General features: G+C 42.3%; 1 protein-coding gene and 1 pseudogene across 1 annotated transcript; one reads left to right on the forward strand and one right to left on the reverse strand.

The window, feature by feature from the left end:
* Positions 1–8762: 8762 nt before the first annotated feature.
* LOC149109420 (uncharacterized) lies at positions 8763–10005 on the reverse strand (annotated as a pseudogene).
* On the forward strand, positions 9920–12115 carry LOC149109421 (uncharacterized). Its single transcript, XM_089294418.1, has one exon. It carries the CDS (start codon positions 10870–10872, stop codon positions 11383–11385), a length of 516 nt encoding a protein of 171 aa, XP_089150544.1. The 5' UTR covers positions 9920–10869; the 3' UTR covers positions 11386–12115.
* Positions 12116–14106: the final 1991 nt, after the last annotated feature.

Raw genomic sequence — 14106 nt, forward strand, 5'->3', positions numbered from 1 at the left:
TTCAAATACCCTGCTTTTTTTTATCCTTTAAAGGAAAGATAATTTGGACATGCACTGTTGACCCCATTATGTCTCCCTCTGTAGAGTTTATTTCATTTGCCATAGATTTCTCCTATTTTTTTCTCAGTTATTGAGAATACTGTTCCTATTAAAATTATGAAAGAAAAGATGGGGGTCACCTTACTCCTTGTTGCGTTGCGACTGCTGATAATGTGCACATTCCAGGCATTCTCTTGTAATTCCAAGCGAGGATTAGGGCGAGTATAACAACGGAGTCCTTCAAATGCATGTGGAAGGAGACTGGAAGGTGAAAAAAATCATTGAGAAAGTGTCATTTTTAGTATGGTTCATTGGGAATTGAGAGGCAGTGTGACTAAGATCGAGCTTAAATGAAGGTGCATCTTCTAGGGGTAGCAAGGCTCGGTTACGAGTGAAAGGGTAAGTAAACGTTTTTGGCAATAATTTTTTTACCTGATGTTAAAATTTTTTCTTATTCATTCAGTGGAAAGGCAATAAATTATAGACTAATTTAATGCAATAAAAAAGGTACCTTACGGTGCTTGTTTAAGAAAAAATGAGCATGTTTTTTTGCTGTCGAGCTTGGCTTGAGAGAAATCTTTTATGTTGTGTAGGTGCACGTGCTCATTTGCGCAGGCGAAACGTTAAACAATAACCAATAACTTTGAATCATGCAATTAATCCTGAAATCTCTTAATTTGCATCTTGTCACTGTTGAGTCGCAGTCCTTTCTCAAATGACCAGTTTTGACGCGTAGATTTAGTGCTCTTGTACACGCTTAGTGGCAAAAATAAGCAAGCAAGTTTAACACTAGCAAGCACATTTATCAGTCATTAGTATTTGGTTTGTTTTGAGTGTGTGCATGCAAGTTATCCGACACATTGTCTTCTCACGCTTGATTTCAACCCCTATCAAGAACTCAAAAAAGGGAGAGTACAGTGACTGGACTAGCATAGTATTACTTTTCCAAAAAGAAGAAACTGTAGCCTAGGCATGCAGCTGGACACATCTACAAATAAACACCTGATAAAACTTTATCGACATTTCTTTACTTATAGATTGTTACAATGATGAAACCTTATCAGATAATTTGGTATCAAAAAACCTTCCTTTTCAATCAGATCTTTGTCTCCTGACATTATAGCTTTGGCCAGGTTTGATTTTCCAGTTTTAATTTGTTCAAGTAGATCATGATCACCCATTATTGCAATGCCGAAAGATGCATTAAGGAATAAGAAAAGTCAATGAGAGTATACAGCAACAAATATTCAAACAGTTCTAAAGTAGTCAAATTTGAAATTGATTTTAATATTGCAAAAGAAACGTTGCACAAAACGACAACAACAACAAATTTATTATGACTCACACATTTACAATAAATGTTTCCTGAAAAGATCAGTCATACTGGCATTGATTTACACCTAAATACAACTTACATGATGTGATGTCACGTCTTGTCATGCAATTCCCATCGATCATGGTATCAGTGCCAGAATTGGAGCATGATCTCATGGAATAAATGGAAGAAGCAAGCGCTGTAGTCACGATAAAATATAAACCATAGGACTGTGTGTTAACTTTTACAGATTGAATAAACGATCACTATAAATACAAATGTACTTTTGTGTCTGACTCGATGGCTGCATCAACCATGTGCATTAAAGTTTTCAAGTTAACGCTTTTTAGAAAGGAGCATCGTAAATCCGATCAAATATTCGAAGCAGTTATTCAAAATGATGCTCATGTAATGCCTATATTTCTGTAGTTCAAAGCTTTTGGTTGTGAAAGACATGGACTAATAAGGCACATGTTGGCTCACCTTTCATCTTCCTGATGTCTTTGAGAAAAACGGCTTCAAATACACTTCACAAAGTGTCATTTCATGATGTCAGATAAATTCCGTCCCAGCTTTTCACTTTCTGAGCATCATTATCAACGGCCATCAGTAGCTTTTCAAATTTTCCTGATACAAATCTCAATTTTGATTGTCGTTAAGTCATAGTTAAAATTAGATTTACATCAATTTTATGAGCATTGCAAAAGTGCCTTTAAAAGTTTTGAGACGAATCTGTGTTAAATATGCTATTAAATCCATGGCAATTAATGTGAAAATAACATTGTTCCTATTAATGGGCTGAGCAAAATCAGTTTTTCTCGAAAAGCATTCATAAACACATATCATTGAGGTTTTTGTCCAGTCTCTGATTAGGGCTCTTTTGTCATTCAAACTAGCGATCAAGGTCTGTAGTAAAAAAACTTAAAATAGTTTACACCTTGTTGTAACAATCTTACATTTTGAACATAAAGCTGGTGTGCTGCTTTGCAAGTTGCAACCTTTCTGTTGTCATCAGCCTCCGTTTTGCAAAAACTATATATTAAAGCACTCAAAAAGAAACTTCTGATAATTTTTTATCTCAGGCAAACTCTGCAAGTCTATGAAGATGTATACATGTTCACCAGATATTTTTCACTGAAAACATTTCTGGAGAGATTAAATTTTGGAAAAGGAGAGAATGGCTAGAATATATTTAAAGACCTGGATATCTCGTTTACCACGCAAAAAGGGATTTGGTGTTTTTTTGACAATTCCACGGCATAGGGAACTTTTGGAACTTAAGGGGAAGAAAAAAATTATATATAAAAAAATAATTTTTAAGCTTAAGGGATGATAAGTTAATATGTTGTAGGTTATTCAAGTCTTTTCATTTCCATTTAGCTGAACTTTCAATATTTATACATTTAAAGTAGTCATGGACAAGAGAGATGAAAGTGGCCAAACTGCCTGACTTTCAGTCTTTAGAGAGAGAGCTGTATGCTTGTTGATACACTGCCACAATTTTGGCTGTTCTCCCACTGTTTGGTTGATTTCCCGCCTCGTGGTTGATTTCCTGCCCCATTTATAGTTGATGCCCCACCGTTGGTTGATTTCCCACCTTGACATGTGGTTGATATCAAACCACGTGGTCGATGTCCTGCTAGGTGTTTGATGTCCTACCCTTTTGATGGCGCCATAATTGTAGATGGAGTAAAATGCTGTAGGATTTAACTGTTTCAATAGTAATCATTGGTTTTCTTTTCATTTGCATAGATTAATAATCGAACAATAGTATTATGTACTTTTAAGATTAGTTTTTAGTCGTTTTTTAAGTTTCCTCAGTAATCACCTCAGAAAGTACATCAAAAGTTAAATATTTAGTGTGTGATCGAGCACAAGCATTTTCTAAAACAATCAAAAATGTTCTTCCAGTCATATATTTCCCTCCTTAGAATGCCTAGAATTAACAATCCTACGAACAATAGGATAGCTAGAACTACTGGAATCAGGCAGCAAAGACAATATTCTCTTAGTTATCCCCACTGGACAGGTAGGTTTCCAAGACCTAGCTATTACTGAAATGTGCCCATCCTTGTACTGGTCGTTCTTACGCTTAATCAGGTAGACCTTCATGAAATCTTCAAAAATGGAAACATCCTGTACTCTAATGCTCAAAACTTCACCGATATCCTACTGAACAAAAAGCCAATATCTGCTAAAGAAGCACATGCAGAGTTCAAGCTTAAGGTAATATCAGCAATAGAGTCATGTATCAGAGGCTGCTTGGGCTGGATGGGTCTCACTAACTTCCTTCAAGCACCTTCGACAGCACCCTTCACCAAAGGATGCATGGTAGATGACTCCATCCCTGCTAGACAGTGACCCCACAGATACTGTCCAAGGCAGATTCTATCACGGAGGCAGAATGGCCCTCATGTACTGCATGTTCCACGAGCTCGGTTAGATACAAAGCCACTTGTAAAGGAACTGCCGGAAGAACAGGTAAACCCAGCTTAGACTGTGCCCAGGTCCTCCATCTTTGCCACCCGTTGTTGTACTTGTAGGCTGTGTTTGCTGTGCTAGACTCTAACAAAATATCAACCAGATGCGGAACCATTAACTTCAATGACAGATCCTGCAGATTTGCCGTAAAGCCCCTGTCCTGCAAGATATCTTAAAGAAACAAAAATAAGGTTAGCGAGCAAACAGCGTAAAAACAAAAAGGTAAATATAGCCTGGACAGGAGCAGCTATCAACAAACTGCTACAACAGATGGGAAACAATGCACCCTCACAAATGTATCCGCCTAAGGTAGGCAACATGATGCTTTGGTAAGACCGGCATCACACATCAAGTGCTAACCCATGGTATACAACTATTACCACACTCAAAACTCGCATGACTAACAATGCACACAAGCCATGCTGCCCAGTAACTGTAGCAAACGCATGTCACACACACCCTGACCAATTAACTGCAGGCAAATGCTCAACAATACAAGCAAACTGTAAAGCCTAGAAAAGGTAAATTCAAAATCAAACAGACAAACAAAAACTGACTGGTCGGCAACACTAACCTAAAATCTATGTGTAAGGCCAGCATGCTGAATTTTGGGCAACCAAAGAAAACCGAGGGCTTGCCGTGATAAAGATACTTTTGGCCAGGACCAGGGATAATCATGTCAGATCTTCTGGGCAAGTGTACCATATCCACAACAAGTGAAGCAAATCTGGAGGGGCAAGGCTTCAACAATGGCCAGAAAAAAGCTGATGGCCTTTCAGGGACGATTAGTGTACCGATCGTGCAGCATGCATGCACATGTCTAATAACATCCACAATAATAGATTGTGGTGGACAGAGCCAATTGTTTTCACCATGCTAATCCTGAGAAAAACCATTGACTCCACAACAGCCTGGCAACAGAAATCTTGAATTAAATCTCCTCAACTGAGCGTTGTAATTAGCATTGTGAAGAATCCACTGTGCATCAATCTGAATATCGTTCACTAGGCACAGCTGAAAAATATCAAGTGCTAAACACTGAAGATGCTGCTTTGGGCTGCCAACTGAAACAATCCTAGAGGCATTCTTGTTATCAGTAAAACTTTAACTTTCTTGTGCCTGAGTAGTAGTATAGAGGGGATTAATCAAATACTGTTTCGCAGAGGGAGAAGTATTTCCCGTTTTTGCAACCCCCAGCTTTAATTCCAAAGCTCGCAAGCTTGCTTCGGTTGAACCAGGGGGTTGCAAAACGGGAAATGCTGGGTCCCTCTGCGAAACAGTATTTGATTCATCCCCTCTATACTACTTAGGAATTGTGAAACCGGGATTCCAGTTAGAAACAAACGACCCCGGTGTTATACCGTTCCAACATAAGCAGTGATTCGAGCAAAAAACAAGTGTGCGTGGTTGATGCGTGGCCGGAAAGAAAGCTGCGAACTTTCTGAGGCCATTCAAAACCTCCCTCCAGAGCTTCGCGAGAAAATTTACAAAGATTATGTCACCATAAAGCTTTGCCAGCGAGGGGATTTGGGCTGGGACAAGGTCCACGAGCACATTTCAAAACTGCCTTTCTGCCAATACAGGCAGCAGATTGTACCAATGATAATATGCTTCGATTATATGGACTGCTATTTCCAGGGTTGTTGTTTCCCCTGTTTTGAAAGGGAGGGAACTCTTCATAAACCATCGCTAAGCCCCCCTATAGAGTTAATACCTCTCATAGAAGCCAGCCCTGAGTACAAGAATTTTTTAAAAGTATGCTCTTGGGATGGTTACAATTGGCATGAGTGGTTCCTTTTTGGCAGGGAGCGTTAGCGAAAAAAAGGTGGGGTTTTCCTAGTAAAAACCCTCATCGGCATCAAGCATAGCCGAAATGACCTCGCGTGTAATATCGAGAGCATATTTTTGCAACTCAAGTTTGAAATATTCTTGGGCGAGAAATGCAATCAAGTGGAAACAGAGAGCATGTTTCTATAATATGCAAATAAAACCGTCTGTCTCTAAAAATCAGTTCGAAGCGGGGAGTCTGTTATTTTTTTTTATCAGTTCAGCTTCAAGTCTGCCACGGATGTCTTTCTCCAGTTTCTTGACATCAACATCAGTAAGCTTTCTCTTTGACGGTTGGTGAAGCATCTTTGCTCCGACTTGTTCCTTCAGTGAGTTATAATGCTGAAACTCGGAAAGGATGGTGTCAAACTCGTGGGAAGACACTTTGCTGTTGTTCAAAGCTTTGGAGAGCAGTCTGTTGATTGTATCCCGCTTGGCAACAGCGAGCGTGGTAATCTCTTGATGTTTTTTTATTTTCGAATCGAGTTTTTTGCTGCGATTATCAGCCCTTGAGAAACAAGAGCAAAACACCCCCCAGCGCCGCCTAAAGGAACTGTTACTGGCAGGCCAATCACAGACAGGGCGGAGCCAAAACTAGTGCTGGAAAACGCTGCTGAGAGAACACTGGAACCGGCGGCACTCGTATTAACGAACTTTCTCGCGCATTTGTATCTTTTAGCAACGAGGCGATAGTGGCCAACCTCAAGGTCCAAAGTGTTGGAAATCTCGTTGATCGTTTGCAAGCAGAAATTTTGAGAAGGTGCCACCAGTACTGGATAGAGAGGCTCGCCAGGCGGCACGCTTGGAGGCAACAGATTTACTGAAGACATTGTATATAAAGAAATTTAATTTAACTCTAATTCAAAAAGAAGTGGGAAGCCTTTGCAATCAAAGAGTTTGCCATTTTCATCTTTGACGCTAATAGTGATGCTATTTATAAACTCGTCCGTAGAGCAGTCACGTAAAACCTGTTGCGGAGAACCATGGTAGCTTACATTTTCAAAAGCTTCCCTTTCACATCAAACATGGCTAAGACATCTGACTTTTTGCCATTGAACAGATTCCGTTCTTTGTCGAGCAAATCACAATGAATAAAATATGTCGTTGGAGATGTAAGCCTTTTTACAATCAAGTTCAATTGGTTTCCCCCCCAAATTTCTGATTACAAGCTGGCCAATAGGTTGATTTATTGCTGTTTCCAACTTATAGTTATATTTGCCGAACAGACCTTCCATTTCTTTTGCCATTCTTTCTAAACTGTAATGCCCTGGGAGTAATTTACTAACTGACAAAGCTTTATCTTTGTCTTTATCTCCCAAGGTGGCTGAACCTTCCTTTTTCAAAGTGTCCCAGCTGTTGAATAAACTACAAGATATGCATTTCATGAAATTTACTTTTGGTATCGGGTTTTCAAAATAGATAGTCCCTCCGTTCTCTTGGGTGACAATAGTGAGAACAACCATTTTATATTTAACAAACAAAATTTTGTCCAAATAAGATGGCGAATTTGTGGAAAGATCCTGAGTTTGTGAGAAAAGCGGATGCCGTGAAGCAAAAGGCGTGGACAAATTTTTTAAACCACTTTCCAAAAGCGAACAAAAGCCGGTTCGTTTCACAAGAAAGCATCAGTGAGAAAAACAACGCAACCGCAGAGGTGTTTTTCAAAGAAAGCAAAGGCTCATTACAAAGCGTCTTCGGATCAGACAGAAAATATTGGAGTGCGGAAATGAAACAAGCACTTGGTTTGGGGGACAGCAGGGGTTTTCCTTATCAATTGTCGCCACTTGGTTCAAAAGTTTCTTTGCCAATCCCTGCGGAAGCTTTCAGCGGAAAAGCGCCAAGCTTGAAGAAAATATTCAACGCTGAAATCAAAATCTACGTCACGCCTGACCAATATTTCACAACAAAATTCTGAGAAATATTTCAAAAAACCAAACTCAGGCATACTTCTGCAGCCGAATCAAAACACTGGTTAGGAGGGCCTGACATAAAATATTGGCCGCAACAGCTCAACTTTGCGGTTTTCTGCACGACACAAGGTTGTGGAATTTCTCAGGAAATCTTTGACAACAGGCTAAACCTGCCCCCGCAGATAAGAGCTTTCTATATCTTCCAGGTGTATTTCACTGTCAGGCGCATTTTGTACCAGCTAGGAGGAATTCAGAGCATGAGCGCGTTGCCCGGAGATCGGCCTTTCAACCAATTCAATAATCATTATGACGTTGCTTCGTACGAAAGGCTATGCAGCGAGTTCGGTATAGACCCCTCGAGGGATTTCCGCTTCATGCACGGGCCAAACCACGGGCTGGGAAGCATTTACGTCTATGCGTCCGGTGCGTCGAAAACTGACTATCAATACCTGGGATGGAACAAATTCAGTGACGAAGGTGGGAAAGCGATAAAAGGGGACTTGATTTATTACATCGAGCCGGGGGCCGCTTCTGATACCCAATCTGACTGGTTCACACCAAACAAAGCATCTGGTTTGACACAGGCGGGGTTATCGAGAATCAACCAGTCAATCAAGGCTTTCATTTACTGCACCCTAGGCACGCAAGTCAATGTCCACAGCAGCATTCTCGGTTCAGGTGGCCGAGCAAGAAAAGCCCAGAGAGAGTTTCTTGTTCTGGTAGAAGACGCGATCAGACAGCCCAACCTGGCCAAGAGCGTGCAAAGGTACCAGCTTGCGGTGGATCAAGCGAAGGTCAGGCTCAATCTTGCTGTAGCCCCCATGGCCTGGCTTATGCCCGCGCAAATGATAATTAACACCGAAACCACAATCGGTGACAACAACAAGCTGAAACAGGCAGTCTTTGGAATGAAACTGGGGGTCAACAACGAGGTAAACCCGGAGGCAAAAAAAGCTGCTCTAAAACTCATGGCAGGTGGCCCTTCAAAAATCAACCCTCCCAACAGGCATCCTTCCAACCCGATACACAAAGCCGCAACAGCCGAATCAAGGAAATCAGCTTCGACCAAAACTCAACAAATGCCACCAACGGCGCAAAAAATAGAGCCCAAGGCTCCAGATAAAACACCCCAACACAAAATAAACAAAACAGCGGTAATTGTCGTTGTAGTAGGATTATCAGCTTGCTGTTCATGGCTTGGCGGTAAGCTACCACTCCTTCTTAAAACATTTTTCGAACAAAAAGGCCACTGTGGCAAGAATAAGCAGCCAGCTGTGCTCAGACAGAAACCCAATGGCTTGGCCCGCAGCTTTGAATAGAAAATTCACAATCGATCCAATCAGCCCGGGCAGCAGAGAACCAAGTTTTGCGCCAATATCTTTGAGGCCATTTCCCAGAGCTTTGCTGGTGGCTTTCAAAGAGTTTGTGATTGAACCGATGATAGCCCCTATTGTGACCCCCGCTGCGAGAAGAATACCCGTGACGGTCAAACCATATTTTTTAAAGATCTCTTTGACCCTTTCCAAGAGGGGTCTCCGCCTTTTTCTTTCCGCAATCTGAGTTTCCAAATGCGTGATTTCTTCGTTTCTTTCTGCCACTCTATCTTGAGCGTCATCTTTGTTGTCGGGCAATGCATTCTCACCTTGCATTATTGACTGGTCTTCCATGTTTTGGCACTGCAGCTCGCTTTTCCGCTCTTTCAGGTCGTCCAACGGTTTTGTTTGGTTGAGCCTTTCTTCCATGGCGTTTGTTTCACTTTCTTTTTTTGCGCACAAGGTCTTGATTCTTTCAACCTTAGCTTTCAAGTTATCTATTTGTTTTACTTTTTTGTAAGCGAATCAAGTTTTTTTTGCCTTTCTTCAAGATCGGTTTCATAGTTTTTTTTCATTTGTTGCAGTCTTCTCAGCTCTGTTTGACTTTCAAGATTAGAACCATATTGATCCTGAATTTGATCAATACGAACATCATTTTTCTCGATTTTACCTCTCAGAACTTCTATTTCTTTCTTTTCTTCTTCTCTTTGCGAAGCAAGTGTTTCTGACTGTTGTAGTTGGATCTCTGCCTCTTTTTCCCTTTGTTTCAGTTCTCTGATAGTATCCCAGTCTTCTACAATGACATCTGCAGCTCTAGGCCCAAGTTTGTCTTTAAATGCATCTGTAAAACTTTTCATGAAGTCTGTCCCATCATCTTTCATAATCTTGTACTCACCTCCATCCCTACCATTGCAACAATTTTACCCTTGTTTTTTCCTCTAGTGCCTTTCATAATTGCAAAACTATCTTCTTTAAATCTGATGAATACTCTTTTTATCCGGTCTATGACACTTTTCCGTTCTGAATCTTTTTGAATCAAAGGTTCATCTTCTCCAAAAAATAATGTCTTGGCATAAGAAGTATCAGGCAGGCTGGACTGCTCATGCAGTATAGTATGCATTTCCGTTTGTTCACCCCCGTGGTAGGGGGTGCCAGGTTGGTAGGGAGTGGATGCCTCACCTGGTTCAAAAGGTTGGGTTCTGTTAACCTCTTGTTCGTCATCGTCATGGTCAAGCTGCTTGTCAAGGTCTGGGTCTTTGTAACCAAATTCGCTACCGCCTTCCGCCATAGCAATATTCCAATCGTGTTATTTTTTAAATTAGAAAATAATCGCCGGTGTATTATGTAATGTCAGTGGCAGAGAACCTTCGCCCAACGTACACAAAAAAGAAATTACACACCATGCAGGCCGAGTGCACGGTCAAGCGAATCACCTTTTCCCGCACTGAAGCCAAACCCGGCGATACGCTGTATGTTTAAGTGCCCAAGCTGAACCTGAACAAGGTTCTGGTGTCGGGCTCGCTAGTGCTTGTCTTTAACATCAACCTTTCTGGAGGGCACGCCAAAAACTTCCTGAGCAGGTGAAGTGCCTGAGCGACAAAGAGGTCGAGAAATACACCAAACGCTACGAGACATACGTGGGCTCAAAGACAACAGAAAGTTTGATCGAGAGCTTTATTTTTCTTGTATCCAAAGTGGTCGGAATGACCGTCAACATCAAAGACATCAACACTTACCAAAAAGAACTCAGAAACGACTACATCATAAACAAAGAGCTCTCCAATCTGGCCGGCAACCTTGCTTTGAAGTGCGGCCGGTTTCTTGCTGTGGCCAACGCGGCGCTGCTCACCACAAAACATGTTGATTTTAACCCACATTTGGAGAGAAAGGCCGAAGTAAAATCGGAAGAGCAATCCTCAACAACCGCTGAGTGATTGCAGAAAAATCCTGAGTGAATTTGTAAGCATTATTGTATTTGCACAGCATGTCTACCGAACAATCTGAGAGCGCAACTGCCGTCACGGCGCATACGCAGGGCGAGACCCAGGCAGCACCTGCCGTCAATGTCAGACAGCAAGCGACAACTCCGACTGTAACAACGTCAGCGCAGCGTGTAAAAAATCCCAAACGTGTGGCTGCTGGAAAAATGGTTGCTGAAAGAACGCAGCTGGCCCGGGAGCAACAGAAAAAAGCAGCTGAGGCTTATATGGCAAGCAACAAGGCGAAAGCCACCACAGCAGCTCCCAAGCCAGCCCCGACTACAGAAGGCGAAAGCCCAAAGTGCAGCAGAGAGAAAAATAGCAGCCTCAGCACCACCCAATGGCTTGCTGTTGCCAGCATAGTCGTTTCACTGGTCGGGATTTATTTGAAATGTGAAGAGCTTAAGGCCGTATTCGGCAAAAAAATGTCTGAGCCCACCGAGCCTGCCCCTGAGACCGCGCGTGTTGAGCCAGAACCTGCTCGTGCAAGACAGCCAAAAGGTTTAAAAAAAATGATTTAAACTTTTCCGAGTTGGATATATATCAACATGCTTAAAGTTGATGTTCCGCAGATTATCATCTCTTCAGCCGCCATTTTTGGTATTGGGATTGTAAGATCCAAGTGTAACATTTTTTCTATTATTCGTTCTTGCGTAATTTGTTTTTCCTTTGCGTACGCAAATTAGTTTATACTTCTTTTCGTCCTTTTGTTTGGTCTTTTTTTTGCGTCAATTTAGGTGTTTATTCCTTTCTGTCAGTTTTCGCGCCCTCGTTAGCGTTTCTTTGCTGTTTCATCTTCATTAGCGCCCTTCTAAGTTTCTAAAGTTTTATTTTCCGCATGTTCTAGTGTATTTTCCATATAGCTTTGCAGTACAGTTTTGGGGCAGTTCATTTTGGTCCGCGCTTAGCGCAGTTCTATTTAGTTTTCGTGCTAGTCTCTTCGCGTTATTTGCAGTCCGTTTCACAACAGTTTTCTCTGGCCAAAACAATGTAAGTGTAATTCACAGTCCTCGTTTTGCAGTTTTGTTATTTCTTTATTCGAATTTAGCTTAGTCGCAACTTGTAACTTTTGCTCTTTTACTGTTTTAGTTTCAACCCACGCTGTTTGTATCCACGCTGTTTGTATCCACACTGTTTGTATCCACGCTGTTTGTATCCACGCTATTTGCATCTACGCCGCTCGTATGCACACTCTTTGTACCACGCCGTTTTGATTTGTGGAGTTGTTTATTAAAGGCCAAGAGAGTTTTTTTACGCTTATTGCAGTTTCATCATTGAAAATTGTTGGTGACATGTCGTTTCGTCATGAGCTTTAGCCGCAAGCAGCTTACAGATCCCGCCGCCTGGCGAGTTGGAACACGCCTGCGACAACCAAACCGTTCGCTGGATTTTGAGGCGTCTAACGTGGAAACACTTCGTTTAAAGAAATATTCAAGGTCTGGTCATCTATCTACCGTAACGGCCATTTCCAATGAAATTTCTGGCTTGCTTACTGATGATCATAATCTTCAGGAGGTTAAGGAGAAGCTTCCTTACTTGGACAACGCTTTTGAAAGATTCAAAGAGGCCCATCACGACTACGTCAGAGAAATTCTGGATGAGAACGCCATTATTGTGGGTCAACGCTATCTCGAAGACAAAGAGAGAAAGGTTCGTGTGTTCCGTCAGGAGATCGTCGACTGGATAATTAATATTGAACACAAGCTATTAGCTGAATCGCTTCAAGTAGATTCGGCGGTGAATCCCAAGGATTCAATTAGTTGTGCTGGCACACCAATTCCTTCAGGTGCTTCCAAGGTTTCAAAACATTCAAGTTGAGCAAGTTCACGTGGTGCCCGTGCTTCATCAGTTGCAGCCGCGAGAGCCAAAGAAGCCGCAAGAATTGCCGAGTTAAAAGCTGAAATTTCTATGCTCGAAAAGCGCCAAACACTTGAAGAGAAAAAGTTTCATTTGCAGCAGGAAGAATTACGCCTCAACCTCAAAGCCGAAATGGTCAAGACAACAGCTAAGGAGAGGGTCTACGCAGCAATGACCTCCCCTTCTGTACCGGAGGTGAAGCCTTTAAAATTGGAGACAGAGCTCCAGGATCAGGATCCCCCTCGTACCAGCCCCCGCGAAAAAAGGTCCTTTCCAGGTGAGGTGCACCACCCAGGCCAGGGCGTGGCCATGGATTCTGTTCCTTACGGCCAGTTTGATTATCACGCGTGTACAGTCGGCGAGGATCTGAGAAAGGAAACGATTGGTTTGCAGCGGCAACAGACTGCTCTTCAGTTTCAGCAGAATAGAATAATGGAATTGCTAGCGCATAATCAGAATAGGAACAAACTTCCGCAGCCCCGTGTTCCTGTGTTTGACAGAAACCCTATTGAATACTGCACCTTTGTTCACGCTTTTGAAAATTTGGTTGAATCCAGAACATTTAGCAGTACTGATAGACTCTATTACCTCAAGCAGTTCACCGCAGGGGACGTTAAGGAACTTGTGAGATCCTGTCATCATTTACCAGCGGAAGAAGGTTACGATGAGGCTCGTAGGCTTTTGAGAAGGAAGTATGGTGACGATTATCGCATAGCATCCGCTTACGAGATGAAGGCCCTCGACTGGCCGAGCATAAAGGCAGAAGATGGTGTGGCTTTGAATCGTTTTTCAGTCTTTCTCGCAAATTGTAAGAACGCATTGGCAGGTAGCCAGTACGTTTCTAAGTTTGATCAGCCAGGAAACATTCAAAAGTTGGTGCTCAAGATTCCTTACAGCATGAGAGAAAGATGGCGTCGCTTAGCTGATGACATCATGGACAGACAGTTAAGGCCAGTGCAGTTCAGTGACGTCGTTGCCTTTGTTGATCGCGAAGCAAGAATACTAACCAACCCAGTTTTTGGCAAAATATCCGATACTGTAAGATCGGCGCCTGGTCAGCGGTCCTCTGGTGGCAAGACATCCAATCCCAAGAACCTCAGTCTCTTAGCACATGTAGGCGATAGTAAAGGTCCTACCAGTGAGACGGTTCCGCAGGGTGTAAGGAGCCAAGTCAACGTGCTGATGGAGAGCAGGGACCTCAGACTCGCAAGGATCAACTATCTGGAATCGATCAGTGTCCCTCACAAGGGAAAAATCGGTGTCTCTATTCTAGCAGAAACCACGCCCTTGAGGATTGTCAGTCATTGCGGTGGAAACCCCACCAAGAGAGAATTCAATTCCTATTGTCCAAAAGGCTGTGCTTTGGATGTTTATCCACCGAACAT

Source organism: Orbicella faveolata, unplaced genomic scaffold (genome assembly GCF_042242905.1).
Source record: "Orbicella faveolata isolate gen_17 unplaced genomic scaffold, um_ofav_v1 contig_25, whole genome shotgun sequence".
NCBI classification, from domain to species: Eukaryota; Metazoa; Cnidaria; class Anthozoa; order Scleractinia; family Merulinidae; genus Orbicella; species Orbicella faveolata.